The sequence below is a fragment of the Oncorhynchus tshawytscha genome, unplaced genomic scaffold (assembly GCF_018296145.1).
Source record: "Oncorhynchus tshawytscha isolate Ot180627B unplaced genomic scaffold, Otsh_v2.0 Un_contig_3728_pilon_pilon, whole genome shotgun sequence".
Lineage (NCBI taxonomy): Eukaryota > Metazoa > Chordata > Actinopteri > Salmoniformes > Salmonidae > Oncorhynchus > Oncorhynchus tshawytscha.
The window spans coordinates 50,001-70,000 of record NW_024609218.1 but is presented as its reverse complement, the minus strand read 5'-3'; the positions used below and the strand labels follow the sequence as shown (position 1 = coordinate 70,000).

The window sequence follows — 20,000 nt, the reverse complement described above, 5'->3', positions numbered from 1 at the left end:
TATAGAAACAGATAATGATCCTAATAAACCCCAGGAAGAGTAGCTGCTGCTATAGAAACAGATAATGATCCTAATAAACCCCAGGAAGAGTAGCTGCTGCTATAGAAACAGAAAATGGGGATGATGATAATGGGGATCCTAATCCCCAAATACCACAATGACAATATTCAGCTGTCATATTCCCAACATCAAACCGAGCTGTACAACACTCTTCTCTCCAGCGACGGCTCCACAGTGTATGTGTAGTCCCTGGGCTGGGGAGGAGGAGGGAGGGCCGGTCCCCGGTAAGACAGAGGAGCCCTGGGCAGCGGTGGGGGAGCGCCCCCTGGTGGTCCTGGTGGAACAACTCTTCTCTCACATCCTCAAGATACTCAACATCTGTGCCCACGTGCTGGACGACACGCCGCCCGGACCCGCCGTCAAGGTGTGTGTGTGTGTGTGTCTAAACAATGTGTCAATCAAGTGAAAATCTGTCCCCCCAGGCCACCCTGCCGTCCCTGTTGTCCTCTCTGTCCCTCCAGGCCACCCTGCCGTCCCTAGCCACTGCACCCTCCCTCAGTGTTGTCCTCTCTGTCCCTCCAGGCCACCCTGCCGTTAGCCAACGCTCCCTCCTCAGTGTTGTCCTCTCTGTCCCTCCAGGCCACCCTGCCGTCCCTAGCCAACGCACCCTCCTCAGTGTTGTCCTCTCTGTCCCCCAGGCCACCCTGCCGTCCCTAGCCAACGCTCCCTCCCTCAGTGTTGTCCTCTCTGTCCCCCAGGCCACCCTGCCGTCCCTAGCCAACGCACCCTCCTCAGTGTTGTCCTCTCTGTCCCTCCAGGCCACCCTCCCTCAGTGTTTTCCTCTCTGTCCCCCAGGCCACCCTGCCGTCCCCTAGCCAACGCACCCTCCCTCAGTGTTGTCCTCTCTGTCCCCCAGGCCACCCTGCCATCCCTAGCCAACGCTCCCTCCCTCAGTGTTGTCCTCTCTGTCCCCCCAGGCCACCCTGCCGTCCCTAGCCAACGCACCCTCCCTCAGTGTTGTCCTCTCTGTCCCTCCAGGCCACCCTGCCGTCCCTAGCCAACGCACCCTCCCTCAGTGTTGTCCTCTCTGTCCCTCCAGGCCACCCTGCCGTCCCTAGCCAACGCACCCTCCCTCAGTGTTGTCCTCTCTGTCCCTCCAGGCCACCCTGCCGTCCCTAGCCAACGCACCCTCCCTCAGTGTTGTCCTCTCTGTCCCTCCAGGCCACCCTGCCGTCCCTAGCCAACGCACCCTCCCTCAGTGTTGTCCTCTCTGTCCCTCCAGGCCACCCTGCCGTCCCTAGCCAACGCTCCCTCCCTCAGTGTTGTCCTCTCTGTCCCCCCAGGCCACCCTGCCATCCCTAGCCAACGCTCCCTCCCTCAGTGTTGTCCTCTCTGTCCCCCAGGCCACCCTGCCGTCCCCTAGCCAACGCACCCTCCTCAGTGTTGTCCTCTCTGTCCCTCCAGGCCACCCTGCCGTCCCTAGCCAACGCACCCTCCTCAGTGTTGTCCTCTCTGTCCCTCCAGGCCACCCTGCCGTCCCCTAGCCAACGCACCCTCCTCAGTGTTGTCCTCTCTGTCCCTCCAGGCCACGCTGCCGTCCCTAGCCAACGCACCCTCCCTCAGTGTTGTCCTCTCTGTCCCTCCAGGCCACCCTGCCGTCCCTGTTGTCCTCTCTGTCCCTCCAGGCCACCCTCCCTCAGTGTTTTCCTCTCTGTCCCCCAGGCCACCCTGCCGTCCCCTAGCCAACGCTCCCTCCCTCAGTGTTGTCCTCTCTGTCCCTCCAGGCCACCCTGCCGTCCCTAGCCAACGCTCCCTCCCTCAGCCCCATCAGAAGGAAAGGCAAGGAGGTAGCAGAGCCAAGCACCATTCCCATGAGCCCTAAGAAAGGCAGCGAGACCAACACTGGTACAGTAGTCCACTTCCTGACGACTTCTGCTCTGTAGGAAACATGTAAACACCGACTTTAAGCTTCATAGAAACAACGGATTCTTTTTAACTTCAGTCAAAGGTGTGTGAAGGATACGTACCCAGTCTGACCAGTCTGACCAGTCTGACCAGTCTAATCAGTCTAATCTGTCTGACCAGTCTGACCAGTCTAATCAGTCTAATCTGTCTGACCAGTCTGACCAGTCTGACCAGTCTGACCAGTCTGATCAGTCTAATCAGTCTGACCAGTCTGATCAGTCTGACCAGTCTAATCAGTCTAATCTGTTTGACCAGTCTAATCAGTCTGACCAGTCTGACCAGTCTGACCAGTCTAATCTGTCTGACCAGTCTGACCAGTCTGACCAGTCTGACCAGTCTGACCAGTCTAATCTGTCTGACCAGTCTGATCAGTCTGACCAGTCTGACCAGTCTAATCTGTCTGACCAGTCTGACCAGTCTGACCAGTCTAATCTGTCTGACCAGTCTGACCAGTCTGACCAGTCTAATCTGTCTGACCAGTCTGACCAGTCTAATCAGTCTGACCAGTCTGACCAGTCTAACCAGTCTGACCAGTCTGACCAGTCTAACCAGTCTGACCAGTCTGATCAGTCTGACCAGTCTGAACAGTCTGAACAGTCTGATCAGTCTAACCAGTCTGAACAGTCTGACCAGTCTGAACAGTCTGATCAGTCTAACCAGTCTGAACAGTCTGACCAGTCTGACCAGTCTGACCAGTCTAATCAGTCTGACCAGTCTGACCAGTCTAATCAGTCTGACCAGTCTGACCAGTCTAATCAGTCTGACCAGTCTGACCAGTCTAACCAGTCTGACCAGTCTAATCAGTCTGACCAGTCTGACCAGTCTAACCAGTCTGACCTGTCTGACCAGTCTACTCAGTCTACTCAGTCTGACCAGTCTACTCAGTCTGACCAGTCTGACCAGTCTACTCAGTCTACTCAGTCTGACCAGTCTAACCAGTCTAACCAGTCTAATCTGTCTGACCAGTCTGACCAGTCTAATCAGTCTGACCAGTCTAACCAGTCTGACCAGTCTGACCAGTCTAACCAGTCTGACCAGTCTGATCAGTGTGACCAGTCTGAACAGTCTGAACAGTCTGACCAGTCTGAACAGTCTGAACAGTCTGACCAGTCTGATCAGTCTAACCAGTCTGAACAGTCTGACCAGTCTGACCAGTCTGACCAGTCTAATCAGTCTGACCAGTCTGACCAGTCTGACCAGTCTGACCAGTCTAATCAGTCTGACCAGTCTGACCAGTCTAATCAGTCTGACCAGTCTGACCAGTCTAACCAGTCTGACCAGTCTAATCAGTCTGACCAGTCTGACCAGTCTAACCAGTCTGACCTGTCTGACCAGTCTACTCAGTCTACTCAGTCTGACCAGTCTACTCAGTCTGACCAGTCTGACCAGTCTACTCAGTCTACTCAGTCTGACCAGTCTAACCAGTCTAACCAGTCTGACCAGTCTACTCAGTCTACTCAGTCTGACCAGTCTAATCAGTCTGACCAGTCTGACCAGTCTAACCAGTCTAACCAGTCTGACCAGTCTACTCAGTCTACTCAGTCTAACCAGTCTGACCAGTCTGACCAGTCTGCTCAGTCTACTCAGTCTGACCAGTCTACTCAGTCTACTCAGTCTAATCAGTCTGACCAGTCTGACCAGTCTAATCAGTCTGACCAGTCTAACCAGTCTGACCATTCTGACCAGTCTGACCAGTCTGACCAGTCTACTCAGTCTGACCAGTCTACTCAGTCTGACCAGTCTAACCAGTCTGACCAGTCTAACCAGTCTGACCAGTCTGACCAGTCTAACCAGTCTGACCAGTCTGACCAGTCTGATCAGTCTGACCAGTCTAATCAGTCTGACCAGTCTACTCAGTCTACTCAGTCTGACCAGTCTAACCAGTCTAACCAGTCTGACCAGTCTACTCAGTCTGACCAGTCTAATCAGTCTGACCAGTCTGATCAGTCTAACCAGTCTGACCAGTCTACTCAGTCTGACCAGTCTACTCAGTCTAACCAGTCTAACCAGTCTGACCAGTCTGACCAGTCTACTCAGTCTACTCAGTCTGACCAGTCTGACCAGTCTGACCAGTCTGACCAATCTGATTCTTTTTAACTTCAGTCCGTTTCTTAGTCCTTCGTTAATGAACGATTTCAGTCAAAGGTGTGTGAAGGATACGTAACCCAGGGCTTCACAAAGATCCCTCTCTTCATGACCTGTTTGTGAGCAGGCAGGCCAGCGGACAGCTCGGGGTCCACGGCTAACGTCAACAAGTCCACAACCCTGGGGAGCTTCTATCATCTACCCACCTACCTCAAACTGTACGACGTCCTCAAAGCTACACACACCAACTATAAGGTACACACACACACACACACCAACTATAAGGTACGCACGCACGCACACACCAACTATAAGGTACACACACACACACACCAACTATAAGGTACACACACACACACACACACACACCACTATAAGGTACGCACACACCAACTATAAGGTACACGCACACACACACACACCCCAACTATAAGGTATGCACGCACACACACACACACCAACTATAAGGTACACACACACACACAACTATAAGGTACACACACACACACACCAACTATAAGGTACGCATGTACGCACACACACACACACACACACGCACACACCAACTATAAGGTACACACACACACACCAACTATAAGGTACGCATGTACGCACACACACACACACACACGCACACCCAACTATAAGGTACACACACACACACCAACTATAAGGTACGCACACACACACACCCAACTATAAGGTACGCACGCACACGCGCACACACAAACACCAACTATAAGGTACATACACACACACACACACACACACACTACACACACACACACACTCAAACACACACACACACACACTCTCACACTCACACACTGACACTCACACACACACACACACTCCTAGTCATCAACTACACATTAGACTCTTGGAGTTCGTCTTTTCTGAATCACTGAAATATCAGAATAGTCAACCTGGATGTTTTAAAAGTGTAAAATAACCAACATGAGTTCTGATACTTCATAGAACTGCAGTTGTGTTCACTGACTACACTTGGTTTCTTTATGTTGTTGTTTTTGTGTTTCCTAGGTTACGTTGGACCTCCACAGCACCAACGAGAAGTTCGGAGGGTTCCTGCGTTCTACGTTAGACGTTCTGTCTCAGCTGCTAGAGATGGCCACGCTACACGACATCGGAAAGGTCAGAGCGACCCTAATACACCTCCTAGAAACCTGTTGTAACACTTATTCATGTTAGATCACTTATTCATGTTCATAAGAGTTAGATCACTCTTATTCATGTTCATAAGAGTTAGATCACTCTTATTCATGTTCATAAGAGTTAGATCACTCTTATTCATGTTCATAAGAGTTAGATCACTCTTATTCATGTTCATAAGAGTTAGATCACTTATTCATGTTCATAAGAGTTAGATCACTCTTATTCATGTTCATAAGAGTTAGATCACTTATTCATGTTCATAAGAGTTAGATCACTCTTATTCATGTTCATAAGAGTTAGATCACTCTTATTCATGTTCATAAGAGTTAGATCACTCTTATTCATGTTCATAAGAGTTAGATCACTCTTATTCATGTTCATAAGAGTTAGATCACTCTTATTCATGTTCATAAGAGTTAGATCACTCTTATTCATGTTCATAAGAGTTAGATCACTCTTATTCATGTTCATAAGAGTTAGATCACTTATTCATGTTCATAAGAGTTAGATCACTTATTAATGTTCATAAGAGTTAGATCACTTATTCATGTTCATAAGAGTTAGATCACTTATTCATGTTCATAAGAGTTAGATCACTCTTATTCATGTTCATAAGAGTTAGATCTCTTATTCATGTTCATAAGAGTTAGATCTCTTATTCATGTTCATAAGAGTTAGATCACTCTTATTCATGTTCATAAGAGTTAGATCACTCTTATTCATGTTCATAAGAGTTAGATCACTCTTATTCATGTTCATAAGAGTTAGATCACTCTTATTCATGTTCATAAGAGTTAGATCACTCTTATTCATGTTCATAAGAGTTAGATCACTCTTATTCATGTTCATAAGAGTTAGATCACTCTTATTCATGTTCATAAGAGTTAGATCACTCTTATTCATGTTCATAAGAGTTAGATCACTCTTATTCATGTTCATAAGAGTTAGATCTCTTATTCATGTTCATAAGAGTTAGATCTCTTATTCATGTTCATAAGAGTTAGATCACTCTTATTCATGTTCATAAGAGTTAGATCTCTTATTCATGTTCATAAGAGTTAGAGATGGCCACGCTACACGACATCGGAAAGGTCAGTATGTATAGCTGTAGTATGATGTATTGATTAGCTAGTAGTTAGTTAATAGCTGTAGTATGATGTATTGATTAGCTAGTAGTTAGTTAATAGCTGTAGTATGATGTATTGATTAGCTAGTAGTTAGTTAATAGCTGTAGTATAATGATGTATTGATTAGTTAGTAGTTGTAGTATAATGATGTATTGATTAGTTAATAGCTGTAGTATGATGTATTGATTAGCTAGTAGTTAGTTAATAGTTGTGGTATAATGTTGTATTGATTAGATACTAGTTCATAGTTGTAGTATAATGATGTATTGATTAGTTAGTAGTTGTCAGTATAATGATGTATTGATTAGTTAATAGCTGTAGTATAATGATGTATTGATTAGTTAATAGCTGTAGTATAATGATGTATTGATTAGATAGTAGTTAGTTAATAGTTGTAGTATAATGATGTATTGATTAGTTAGTAGTTGTAGTATAATGATGTATTGATTAGTTAATAGCTGTAGTATAATGATGTATTGATTAGTTAATAGCTGTAGTATAATGATGTATTGATTAGATAGTTAGTTAATAGTTGTGGTATAATGATGTATTGATTAGTTAGTAGCTGTAGTATAATGGTATATTGATTAGATAGTAGTTGTAGTATAATGATGTATTGATTAGTTAATAGTTGTAGTATAATGATGTATTGATTAGTTAATAGTTGTATAGTATAATGATGTATTGATTAGATGGTAGTTAGTTAGTAGTCGTATAATGACAAATTGATTAGATACTAGTTCATAGTTGTAGTATAATGATGTATTGATTAGATAGTAGTTAGTTAATAGTTGTATAATGATGTATTGATTAGTTAGTAGCTGTAGTATAATGATGTATTGATTAGTTAGTAGTTGTAGTATAATTATGTATTGATTAGTTAATAGTTGTAGTATAATGATGTATTGATTAAATAGAAGTTAGTTAATAGTTGTATAGTATAATGATACATTGATTAGTTAGTAGTTGTAGTATAATGATGTATTGATTAGATAATAGCTGTAGTATAATGATGTATTGATTAGTTAGTAGTTGTATAGTATAATGATGTATTGATTAGTTAGTAGTTGTATAGTATACTTATGTATTGATTAGTTAGTAGTTGTATAGTATAATGATGTATTGATTACTGTTGTCTGATCCATCAGTGTGTGGAAGAGATCCTCAGCTACCTGAAACTCTGCTTCTCCAGAGAACCTCTGATGGCCACGGTCTGTGTTCAACAGGTCTGTACTGTGTGTGTGTGTGTGTGTGTCTGTGTGGTGGTCAGTGTAATGACTACTGTACTGGTCAGTGTACTGTAGTCTCTAAGACTCACCACAGAGTGAGACTGGTACCTGCCGACAGGGACTGAGAGATATCGGTCTCCCTGTGCGATGGTTCTATACAAAACACTAACGTTCAGAAGAGACTTTGTGTGTGTGTGAGAGAGAGAGAGGTCAGTGTGTGAGAGAGAGAGTGAGGTCAGTGTGTGAGAGAGAGGGTGAGGTCAGTGTGTGTGTGTGAGAGAGAGGGTGAGGTCAGTGTGTGTGTGTGTCTGTGTGGTGGTCAGTGTAATGACTACTGTACTGGTCAGTGTACTGTAGTCTCTAAGACTCACCACAGAGTGAGACTGGTACCTGACAGGGACTGAGAGATATCGGTCTCCCTGTGCGATGGTTCTATACAAAACACTAACGTTCAGAAGAGACTTTGTGTGTGTGTGAGAGAGAGAGAGGTCAGTGTGTGAGAGAGAGAGTGAGGTCAGTGTGTGAGAGAGAGTGAGGTCAGTGTGTGTGTGTGAGAGAGAGGGTGAGGTCAGTGTGTGTGTGTGAGAGAGAGAGGTCAGTGTGTGTGAGAGAGAGAGAGTGAGGTCAGTGTGTGTGTGTGAGAGAGAGAGAGAGAGGTCAGTGTGTGTGTGTGAGAGAGAGAGGTCAGTGAGAGAGTGAGGTCAGTGTGTGTGGGTGAGAGAGAGAGGTCTGTGTGAGAGCGAGAGAGAGAGGTCCTTGAATTGAATTGAGAGTTCAGTGTGAGAGAGAGAGAGAGAGTCAGTGTGTGTGAGAGAGAGAGAGAGAGGTCAGTGTGTGTGTGAGAGAGAGAGAGAGGTCAGTGTGTGTGTGAGAGAGAGAGAGAGGTCAGTGTGTGTGGGAGAGAGAGAGAGGTCAGTGTGTGTGTGAGAGAGAGAGAGGGGTCAGTGTGTGTGTGAGAGAGAGAGAGAGAGTCAGTGTGTGTGTGAGAGAGAGAGAGAGGTCAGTGTGTGTGTGAGAGAGAGAGAGGGGTCAGTGTGTGTGTGTGAGAGAGAGAGAGGGTCAGTGTGTGTGTGTGAGAGAGAGAGAGAGGTCAGTGTGTGTGTGAGAGAGAGAGAGGGGTCAGTGTGTGAGAGAGAGAGAGGTCAGTGTGTGAGAGAGAGAGGTGTGCTTTGAGGGATAAGACGGTAGTCTGGTGTGTGTGATTTTAATATCCTGTCACCTTAGGGTTGAACAATGTTAACATTCCCAGAATATCCTGATTTATTCCTTCCAATATCTGGGAATCTGCAAATCGTGTTTCTGGAAAACCCAGGGAATTATGGGAACGTTAAGGTACCATTTCAACCCCTGTCCTCTCTCCCGCCAGTTATTGAAGACGTTGTTTGGTACCAATCTAGCCTCCCAGTACGAGGGGGCCCAGGGCGGTCCTAGTCGATCCCAGGGGAAGGCTCTCCGTCTGGGCTCGTCCAGCCTGAGACCTGGCCTCTATCACTACTGCTTCATGGCTCCCTACACACACTTCACTCAGGCCCTGGCCGACGCCAGCCTCAGGAACATGGTGCAGGCTGAGCAGGAGCAGGACGCGTCAGGGTGGGCACACACACACACACACACACACAGGGTTATACACACACACACACACCAGGGTTATATACACACACACACACCAGGGTTATATACACACACACACCAGGGTTATACACACACAGACACACACACACACACACACACACACACACACACACACACACACACACACACACAGGGTTATATACATACACACACACTCACACTCACATCTCTCCCCTCCTTGTATCTGTCCCCATCAGGTGGTTTGATGTAATGCAGAAGGTGTCCAACCAGCTGAGATCCAGTATCACCAACGTGACCAAACAGAGAGGAGACAAGGTACACACACACACACACACACACACACACACACACACACACACACACACACACACACACACACACACACACACACACACACGCGGTACAGCTCTAATACATGAGTCATATTACAAGGTGAATCATATGGTTGCCATGGTGACTGAGTGGTTAGACGACTCATGGTGACTCTGAGCGGTTAGATGACTCATGGTGACTCTGAGCGGTTAGATAACTCATGGTGACTCTGAGCGGTTAGATGACTCATGGTGACTCTGAGCGGTTAGATAACTCATGGTGACTCTGAGCGGTTAGATAACTCATTGACTCTGAGCGGTTAGATAACTCATGGTGACTGAGTGGTTAGATAACTCATGGTGACTCTGAGCGGTTAGATAACTCATGGTGACTCTGAGCGGTTAGATAACTCATGGTGACTGAGTGGTTAGATAACTCATGGTGACTCTGAGCGGTTAGATAACTCATGGTGACTCTGAGCGGTTAGATAACTCATGGTGACTCTGAGCGGTTAGATAACTCATGGTGACTCTGAGTGGTTAGATAACTCATGGTGACTCTGAGTGGTTAGATAACTCATGGTGACTCTGAGCGGTTAGATAACTCATGGTGACCGAGTGGTTAGATAACTCATGGTGACTCTGAGCGGTTAGATAACTCATGGTGACTCTGAGTGGTTAGATAACTCATGGTGACTCTGAGTGGTTAGATAACTCATGGTGACTCTGAGCGGTTAGATAACTCATGGTGACTCTGAGCGGTTAGATAACTCATGGTGACTCTGAGCGGTTAGATAACTCATGGTGACTGAGTGGTTAGATAACTCATGGTGACTCTGAGTGGTTAGATAACTCATGGTGACTCTGAGCGGTTAGATAACTCATGGTGACTGAGTGGTTAGATAACTCATGGTGACTCTGAGCGGTTAGATAACTCATGGTGACTCTGAGTGGTTAGATAACTCATGGTGACTCTGAGCGGTTAGATAACTCATGGTGACTGAGTGGTTAGATAACTCATGGTGACTCTGAGCGGTTAGATAACTCATGGTGACTCTGAGTGGTTAGATAACTCATGGTGACTCTGAGTGGTTAGATAACTCATGGTGACTCTGAGCGGTTAGATAACTCATGGTGACCGAGTGGTTAGATAACTCATGGTGACTCTGAGCGGTTAGATAACTCATGGTGACTCTGAGTGGTTAGATAACTCATGGTGACTCTGAGTGGTTAGATAACTCATGGTGACTCTGAGCGGTTAGATAACTCATGGTGACTCTGAGCGGTTAGATAACTCATGGTGACTGAGCGGTTAGATAACTCATGGTGACTGAGTGGTTAGATAACTCATGGTGACTCTGAGCGGTTAGATAACTCATGGTGACTCTGAGCGGTTAGATAACTCATGGTGACTCTGAGTGGTTAGATAACTCATGGTGACTCTGAGCGGTTAGATAACTCATGGTGACTGAGTGGTTAGATAACTCATGGTGACTGAGTGGTTAGATAACTCATGGTGACTGAGTGGTTAGATAACTCATGGTGACTCTACGAATACATTCATTGATTGATTGATTGTTTTGCAGAATGTGATCCACAGCCGTCTGGTTGTAAATTTAAATGATTGATTAATTGACCTACTGATTAATTTATATATTGATCAATTGTCTTCCAGAATGAGATCCACATCTGTCTGTTTGTAACTTAAAAAAAATATTGATTGATTGACTGACTTAATCAATATATTGATCGATTGTCTTCCAGAATGCGATCCACAACCACATTCGTCTGTTTGAACCTCTGGTGATCAAGGCTCTGAAACTGTACACCACCTCCACCTCTGTAGCGCTGCAGAGACAGGTCCTAGACCTGCTGGCGCAGCTGGTACAGCTACGAGTCAACTACTGTCTGCTGGACTCGGACCAGGTTAGAATACACACACACACACACACACACACACACACACACACACACACACACACACACACACACACACACACACACACACACACACACACACACACACACACACACACATAGAGCGTTTACACAGGCAGACCAATTGTGATCTATTCTTTTCACTAATTGGTCTTTTGACCAATCAGATTAGCTATGAAACAGATCTGATGTGTTTATTAGTGGAAGGAAAGATCCGAATTGTTCTGCCTGTGTGAACACTGCCTCATGGACACACAAGACACAGGCGGTGTGGTTGTAACCTCGTCTCTCTGTTCCAGGTGTTCATAGGTTTTGTGCTGAAGCAGTTTGAGTACATTGAGGTGGGACAGTTCAGGTAAGACCTTCATCACCTTTTGACCAAGACCCCCAAAAAAGGGGTTTGTCTGATTTCTAAACTATTTGTTAAGACAGTTACTTCCTGTTCTCATTGTAGGAGTGTCCATCCAAAAAGGGCCTGATTTCTACACTTTCAATTGATCTTGTTGTCTGATGTTCTCTCTTTCTCTCTCTGTGTTTCTCTTTCTGTCTTTCTCTCACTCTTTCTTTTCTTTGTCTCTCTCTCTCTGTATCTCTATTTTTGTCTCTCTTTGTCTCTCTCTGTCTCTCTCTCTCTCTCTCTCTCTCTCTCTCTCTCTCTCTGTCTCTCTGTCTCTCTGTCTCTGTCTCTCTCTTTCTCTCTCTTCTCTCTGTCTCTTTCTTTCTCTCTCTCTCTTTTCTGTCTTTTCTTTCTCTCTCTCTCTCTCTCTTTTTGTCTGTCTCTTTCTTTCTCTCTGTCTCTCTTTCTGTCTCTCTCTTTCTCTCTCTCTCTCTCTCTTTCTGTCTCTTTCTTTCTCTCACTCTTTCTTTCTCTCTCTTTTTCTTTCTCTCTCTCCCTGACTCGGTCTCTCCAGAGATTCGGAGGCGATCGTCCCCAACATATTCTTCTTCCTGGTTCTGTTGTCGTACGAGCGGTACCACTCCAAACAGATCATCAGCATCCCAAAGATCATTCAACTGTGTGATGGCATCATGGCTAGTGGGAGGAAGGCTGTCACACATGGTAGGAACACACACAGAGCCGATACACTGTCACACATGGTAGGAACACACACAGAGCCGATACACTGTCACACATGGTAGGAACACACACAGAGCCGATACACTGACACACATGGTAGGAACACACACAGAGCCGATACACTGACACACATGGTAGGAACACACACAGAGCCGATACACTGACACACATGGTAGGAACACACACAGAGCCGATACACTGTCACACATGGTAGGAACACACACAGAGCCGATACACTGACACACATGGTAGGAACACACACAGAGCCGATACACTGACACACATGGTAGGAACACACACAGAGCCGATACACTGACCACAGGCCCATGTTGTGTTATAGAATAATATTGGATCCAGGACTCACTGGTTGTTGATGAGGATGTGGGTCTTTCTCCTCCTTGTCTGACTGGGTCTTTCTCCTCCTTGTCTGACTGGGTCTTTCTCCTCCATCTTGTCTGACTGGGTCTTTCTCCTCCTTGTCTGACTGGGTCTTTCTCCTCCTTGTCTGACTGGGTCTTTCTCCTCCTTGTCTGACTGGGTCTTTCTCCTCCTTGTCTGACTGGGTCTTTCTCCTCCTTGTCTGACTGGGTCTTTCTCCTCCTTGTCTGACTGGGTCTTTCTCCTCCTTGTCTGACTGGGTCTTTCTCCTCCTTGTCTGACTGGGTCTTTCTCCTCCTTGTCTGACTGGGTCTTTCTCCTCCTTGTCTGACTGGGTCTTTCTCCTCCTTGTCTGACTGGGTCTTTCTCCTCCTTGTCTGACTGGGTCTGTCTCCTTGTCTGACTGGGTCTTTCTCCTCCATCTTCTTGTCTGACTGGGTCTTTCTCCTCCATCTTGTCTGACTGGGTCTTTCTCCTCCTTGTCTGACTGGGTCTTTCTCCTCCTTGTCTGACTGGGTCTTTCTCCTCCTTGTCTGACTGGGTCTTTCTCCTCCATCTTCTTGTCTGACTGGGTCTTTCTCCTCCTTGTCTGACTGGGTCTTTCTCCTCCTTGTCTGACTGGGTCTTTCTCCTCCATCTTCTTGTCTGACTGGGTCTTTCTCCTCCATCTTCTTGTCTGACTGGGTCTTTCTCCTCCATCTTGTCTGACTGGGTCTTTCTCCTCCTTGTCTGACTGGGTCTTTCTCCTCCATCTTCTTGTCTGACTGGGTCTTTCTCCTCCTTGTCTGACTGGGTCTTTCTCCTCCTTGTCTGACTGGGTCTTTCTCCTCCATCTTGTCTGACTGGGTCTTTCTCCTCCATCTTGTCTGACTGGGTCTTTCTCCTCCATCTTGTCTGACTGGGTCTTTCTCCTCCTTGTCTGACTGGGTCTTTCTCCTCCTTGTCTGACTGGGTCTTTCTCCTCCTTGTCTGACTGGGTCTTTCTCCTCCTTGTCTGACTGGGTCTTTCTCCCCATCCAGCCATCCCAGCACTGCAGCCTATAGTCCATGACCTGTTTGTTCTGAGAGGCTCCAACAAGGCTGATGCTGGGAAGGAGTTGGACACCCAGAAAGAGGTGGTGGTCTCCATGCTGCTGAGACTCATACAGTACCACCAGGTAAACACACTCTGGAACCATGAAACCTTTGTACTTTGGAACCTTTGTACTTTGGAATCTTGGTACTTTGGAACCTTTGTACTTTGGAACCTTTGTACTTTGGAATCTTGGTACTTTGGAATCTTGGTACTTTGGAATCTTGGTACTTTGGAACCTTTGTACTTTGGAACCTTGGTGCTTTGGAACCTTTGTGCTTTGGAACCTTTGTGCTTTGGAACCTTTGTACTTTGGAATCTTGGTACTTTGGAAGCTTTGTGCTTTGGAACCTTTGTGCTTTGGAACCTTTGTACTTTGGAATCTTGGTACTTTGGAACCTTTGTGCTTTGGAACCTTTGTGCTTTGGAACCTTTGTGCTTTGGAACCTTTGTACTTTGGAATCTTGGTACTTTGGAACCTTTGTGCTTTGGAACCTTTGTACTTTGGAATCTTGGTACTTTGGAACCTTTGTGCTTTGGAACCTTTGTGCTCTGGAACCTTTGTGCTTTGGAACCTTTGTACTTTGGAATCTTGGTACTTTGGAATCATGAAATATTTGATCCATGCAACCATTACAACCATGTAACATTTTCACCTGTGTGACCTTTGACCTCTGTGTGTCTGTGTTTAGGTGCTGGAGATGTTCATCCTGGTCCTCCAGCAGTGTCACAAGGAGAACGAGGACAAGTGGAAGAGACTGTCCAGACAGATCGCTGACATCATACTGCCCATGATAGGAAAACAACAGGTACGACCACAGTGAGAGAAACAGATAGCTTGTAAACTTATTTGAAGTTATTCCTGTACTGCCTGTTCCTAACACAGGACCTGAGGTGGTGTCATAGCAACACAGGACCTGAGGTGGTGTCATAGTAACACAGGACCTGAGGTGGTGTCATAGTAACCTGAGGTAGTAACACAGGACCTGAGGTAGTAACACAGGACCTGAGGTAGTAACACAGGACCTGAGGTAGTAACACAGGACCTGAGGTAGTAACACAGGACCTGAGGTAGTAACACAGGACCTGAGGTAGTAACACAGGACCTGAGGTAGGACCTGAGGTAACACAGGACCTGAGGTAGTAACACAGGACCTGAGGTAGTAACACAGGACCTGAGGTAGTAACACAGGACCTGAGGTAGTAACACAGGACCTGAGGTAGTAACACAGGACCTGAGGACCTGAGGTAGTAACACAGGACCTGAGGTAGTGTCATGGTAACACAGGACCTGAGGTAGTGTCATGGTAACACAGGACCTGAGGTGGTGTCATGGTAACACAGGACCTGAGGTGGTAACACAGGACCTGAGGTGGTGTCATAGTAACACAGGACCTGAGGTAGTGTCATGGTAACACAGGACCTGAGGTAGTAACACAGGACCTGAGGTGGTAACACAGGACCTGAGGTGGTAACACAGGACCTGAGGTGGTGGTAACACAGGACCTGAGGTAGTGTCATGGTAACACAGGACCTGAGGTGGTAACACAGGACCTGAGGTGGTAACACAGGACCTGAGGTAGTAACACAGGACCTGAGGTAGTAACACAGGACCTGAGGTAGTAACACAGGACCTGAGGTAGTAACACAGGACCTGAGGTAGTAACACAGGACCTGAGGTAGTAACACAGGACCTGAGGTAGTAACACAGGACCTGAGGTAGTAACACAGGACCTGAGGTAGTAACACATGACCTGAGGTAGTAACACATGACCTGAGGTAACACAGGACCTGAGGTAGTAACACAGGACCTGAGGTAGTAACACAGGACCTGAGGTAGTAACACAGGACCTGAGGTAGTAACACAGGACCTGAGGTAGTAACACAGGACCTGAGGTAGTAACACAGGACCTGAGGTAGTAACACAGGACCTGAGGTAGTAACACAGGACCTGAGGTAGTGTCATGGTAACACAGGACCTGAGGTGGTGTCATGGTAACACAGGACCTGAGGTGGTAACACAGGACCTGAGGTGGTGTCATGGTAACACAGGACCTGAGGTAGTAACACAGGACTTGAGGTGGTAACACAGGACCTGAGGTGGTAACACAGGACCTGAGGTGGTAACACAGGACCTGAGGTTAAACACAGGACCTGAGGTAGTAACACAGGACCTGAGGTAGTAACACAGGACCTGAGGTAGTAACACAGGACCTGAGGTAGTAACACAGGACCTGAGGTAGTAACACAGGACCTGAGGTAGTAACACAGGACCTGAGGTAGTAACACAGGACCTGAGGTAGTAACACAGGACCTGAGGTAGTAACACAGGACCTGAGGTAGTGTCATGGTAACACAGGACCTGAGGTGGTGTCATGGTAACACAGGACCTGAGGTGGTAACACAGGACCTGAGGTAGTGTCATGGTAACACAGGACCTGAGGTAGTAACACAGGACCTGAGGTGGTAACACAGGACCTGAGGTGGTAACACAGGACCTGAGGTGGTAACACAGGACCTGAGGTGGTAACACAGGACCTGAGGTGGTAACACAGGACCTGAGGTAGCAACACAGGACCTGAGATAGCAACACAGGACCTGAGGTAGTAACACAGGACCTGAGGTAGTAACACAGGACCTGAGGTAGTAACACAGGACCTGAGGTAGTAACACAGGACCTGAGGTAGTAACACAGGACCTGAGGTAGTAACACAGGACCTGAGGTGGTGTCTACTGATTCAGTGTTCTGTCCTAGGTGATGTCATAGTGGTAACACATGGTAACACAGTGTTCTGACCTAGGTGATGTCATAGTGGTAACACACGGTAACACAGTGTTCTGTCCTAGGTGATGTCATAGTGGTAACACACGGTAACACAGTGTTCTGTCCTAGGTGATGTCATAGTGGTAACACACGGTAATACAGTGTTCTGTCCTAGGTGATGTCATAGTGGTAACACATGGTAACACAGTGTTCTGTCCTAGATGCACCTGGACTCCCCTGAGGCTCTGGGAGTGTTGAACACTCTGTTTGAGACGGTCGCTCCCTCCTCTCTCCGCCCGGTAGATATGCTGCTGAAGGGAATGTTCACTACACCTGCTACCATGGTGAGACACGGATTTTGAGCTTTTTGGATAATTAAATTGTTGTCAGGTCTTTACTGAGGCTAACTTTCTCTACCCCTCCCTCCCTCCCTCCCTCCCTCCCTCCCTCCCTCCCTCCCTCCCTCCCTCCCTCCCCTCCCCTCCCTCCCTCCCTCCCTCCCTCCCTCCCTCCCTCCCTCCCTCCCTCCCTCCCTCCCTCTCCTCCTCTCTCCTCTCTCCCTCCCTCCTCCTCTCTCTCTGTCTCTCCCTCCTCTCTCCCTCTCCTCCTCTCTCCTCTCTCTCCCTCCCTCCTCCTCTCTCTCTCCTGTCTCTCCCTCCTCTCTCCCTCCCTCCTCCTCTCTCCTCCCTCCCCAGGCTAATGTCAACACAGTTCAGCTGTGGGTGTCAGGTGTCCTGGCTGTCCTCCGAGTCCTCATCTCTCAGTCCACTGAAGACATAGTCCTCTCTCGTGTCCACGAGCTCTCCCTCTCTCCTCTCCTCCTCTCCTGTCCCACCATCCGACGTCTCCGCGACGACAGCAGCCTCTCGTCGCCACCGCCTCTGGCGACCCTGGCAACTGTCGCCCCCGACAACCAGGAGGCCAACGGAGAGCGGGTGCCGCCGGAGGAGACGTTTGCCAGGTGAGTGCAGGATCGGGTCTTCACGGTTGCTCTGTGGTTATTATGGTTACCCCCCAGGTACATACTTTTAGGGGTCAAAGTTGACTCTTGATCATTTAGGAATATGAGAGAGCGCGATATTTAAAAAATTGTCAACTTCACTTTAAAAAAAATACAGTACCAGTCAAAAGTTTGGACACATCTACTCATTCAAGGGTTTTTCTTTATTTTTACTCTTTTCTACATTGTAGAATAATAGTGACGACATCAAAACTATGAAATAACACATATGGAATCATGTAGTAACCAAAAAAAGTGTTAAACAAATCAAAATATATTTTTGATTTGAGATTCTTCTAAGTAGCCACCCTTTGCCTTGATGCCAGCTTTGCACACTCTTGGCATTCTCTCAACCAGCTTCACCTGGAATGCTTTTCCAACAGTCTTGAAGGAGTTCCCACATATGCTGAGCACTTGTTGGCTGCTTTTCCTTCACTCTGCGGTACAGCTCATCCCAATTGGGTTGAGGTCGGGTGATTGTGGAGGCCATGTAATCTTATGCAGCACTCCATCACTCTCCTTCTTGGTCAGACAGCCCTCACACAGCCTGGAGGTGTGTTGGGTCATTGTCCTGTTGAAAAACAAATGATAGTCCCACTAAGTGCAAACCTGATGGGATGGCGTATGCTGTGGTAGTCTTGCTGGTTACGTGTGCCTTGAATTCTAAATAAACCACCGACAGTGTTACCAGCAAAGCACCATCACACCTCCTCCTCCATGCTTCACGGTGGGAACCACACATGTGAAGATCATCTACTCTGCATCTCACAAAGACATTCCGGTTGGAACCAAAAATCTCACATTACACAGTACTCATCAGACCAAAGGACAGATTTCCACTGGTCTAATGTCCATTGCTCGTGTTTCTTGGCCCAAGCCAGTCTCCTCTTCTTATTGGTGTCCTTTTAGTAGTGGTTTCTTTGCAGCAGTTCGACCATGAAGGCCTTATGAGATGACTCCTCTCCTCTCCTCTCTCCAGGTTCCTACTCCAGCTAGTAGGAGTGATGCTAGATGACTCCTCTCCTCTCCTCTCTCCAGGTTCCTACTCCAGCTAGTAGGAGTGATGCTAGATGACTCCCTCTCCTCTCCTCTCTCCAGGTTCCTACTCCAGCTAGTAGGAGTGATGCTAGATGACTCCTCTCCTCTCCTCCTCTCTCCAGGTTCCTACTCCAGCTAGTAGGAGTGATGCTAGATGACTCCTCTCCTCTCCTCTCTCCAGGTTCCTACTCCAGCTAGTAGGAGTGATGCTAGATGACTCCTCTCCTCTCCTCTCTCCAGGTTCCTACTCCAGCTAGTAGGAGTGATGCTAGATGACTCCTCTCCTCTCCTCTCTCCAGGTTCCTACTCCAGCTAGTAGGAGTGATGCTAGATGACTCCTCTCCTCTCCTCTCTCCAGGTTCCTACTCCAGCTAGTAGGAGTGATGCTAGATGACATCTCGACCAGACAGGTGAAGGTTGACATGACAGAACAGCAACACACGTTCTACTGTCAACAGCTGGGGACTCTGTTAATGTGTCTCATACACATCTTCAAGAGTGGTGAGTGGACAAGAACTAGATAGATATATATACACACACTCACATTTAGAGACATATATATGAAAGTGAATATGATCTCTCTCTCTCTCTCTCTCTCTCTCTCTCTCTCTCTCTCTCTCTCTCTCTCTCCATCCCTCCCTCCCCTCTCTCTCTCTCTCTCTCCCCATCCCTCCCTCCCTCCCCCTCTCTCTCTCTCTCCCATCCCTCCCTCCCCTCTCTCTCTCTCTCTCATCCCCCTCCCCTCTCCCTCTCCCTCCCTCTCTCTCTCTCTCTCTCCCATCCCTCCCTTCTCTCTCTCCCATCCCTCCCCCCTCTCTCTCTCTCTCTCTCTCCCATCCCTCCCTCCCCCCCCTCTCTCTCTCTCTCTCTCCCCATCCCTCCCTCCCCCCTCTCTATCTCTCTCTCCCACCCCCCTCTCTCTCTCTCTTCCATCCCCCCCTCTCTCTCTCTCTCTCTCTCCCATCCCTCCCTCCCCCTCTCTCTCTCTCCCCCATCCCTCCCTCCTCTCTCTCTCTCTCTCTCTCTCCATCCCTCCCCTCTCTCTCTCTCTCTCTCTCTCTCCATCCCTCCCTCTCTCTCCCCTCCCCTCTCTCCCATCCCTCCTCTCTCCCTCTCTTTCTCTCTCTCCTCTCTCTCTCTCCCATCCCTCCCCCTCTCTCTCTCTCTCTCTCTCTCTCTCTCTCTCTCTCTCTCCCTCCCATCCCTCCCCCTCTCTCCAGGCATGTTCCGTAGGATCACAGCAGCAGCC

The 20,000-nt window shown here is 47.5% G+C and overlaps 1 protein-coding gene and 2 non-coding genes across 3 annotated transcripts in view; all 3 read left to right on the top strand.

Annotated features, from left to right (window-relative positions):
- Window positions 1–20,000, top strand: part of LOC112242282 (huntingtin) — a gene marked incomplete at its 3' end in the record, with an annotated part of 113,680 nt that overhangs the window by 43,687 nt on the left and 49,993 nt on the right. The window contains 16 exon segments of the mRNA XM_042314537.1: window positions 222–424; window positions 1,785–1,905; window positions 4,178–4,305; window positions 5,092–5,202; window positions 7,499–7,576; window positions 8,946–9,169; window positions 9,409–9,487; window positions 11,248–11,409; window positions 11,721–11,776; window positions 12,333–12,481; window positions 13,898–14,034; window positions 14,642–14,758; window positions 16,935–17,057; window positions 17,409–17,674; window positions 19,110–19,252; window positions 19,972–20,000. The exon segment at window positions 19,972–20,000 is cut by the window's right edge and continues 200 nt beyond it. Of these exon segments, the coding sequence (XP_042170471.1) occupies window positions 222–424; window positions 1,785–1,905; window positions 4,178–4,305; window positions 5,092–5,202; window positions 7,499–7,576; window positions 8,946–9,169; window positions 9,409–9,487; window positions 11,248–11,409; window positions 11,721–11,776; window positions 12,333–12,481; window positions 13,898–14,034; window positions 14,642–14,758; window positions 16,935–17,057; window positions 17,409–17,674; window positions 19,110–19,252; window positions 19,972–20,000 (2,126 nt within the window).
- On the top strand, window positions 7,612–7,741 carry LOC112242565. Its single transcript, XR_002952524.1, has one exon.
- LOC121844443 lies at window positions 7,894–8,020 on the top strand. The gene has a single exon (XR_006081994.1).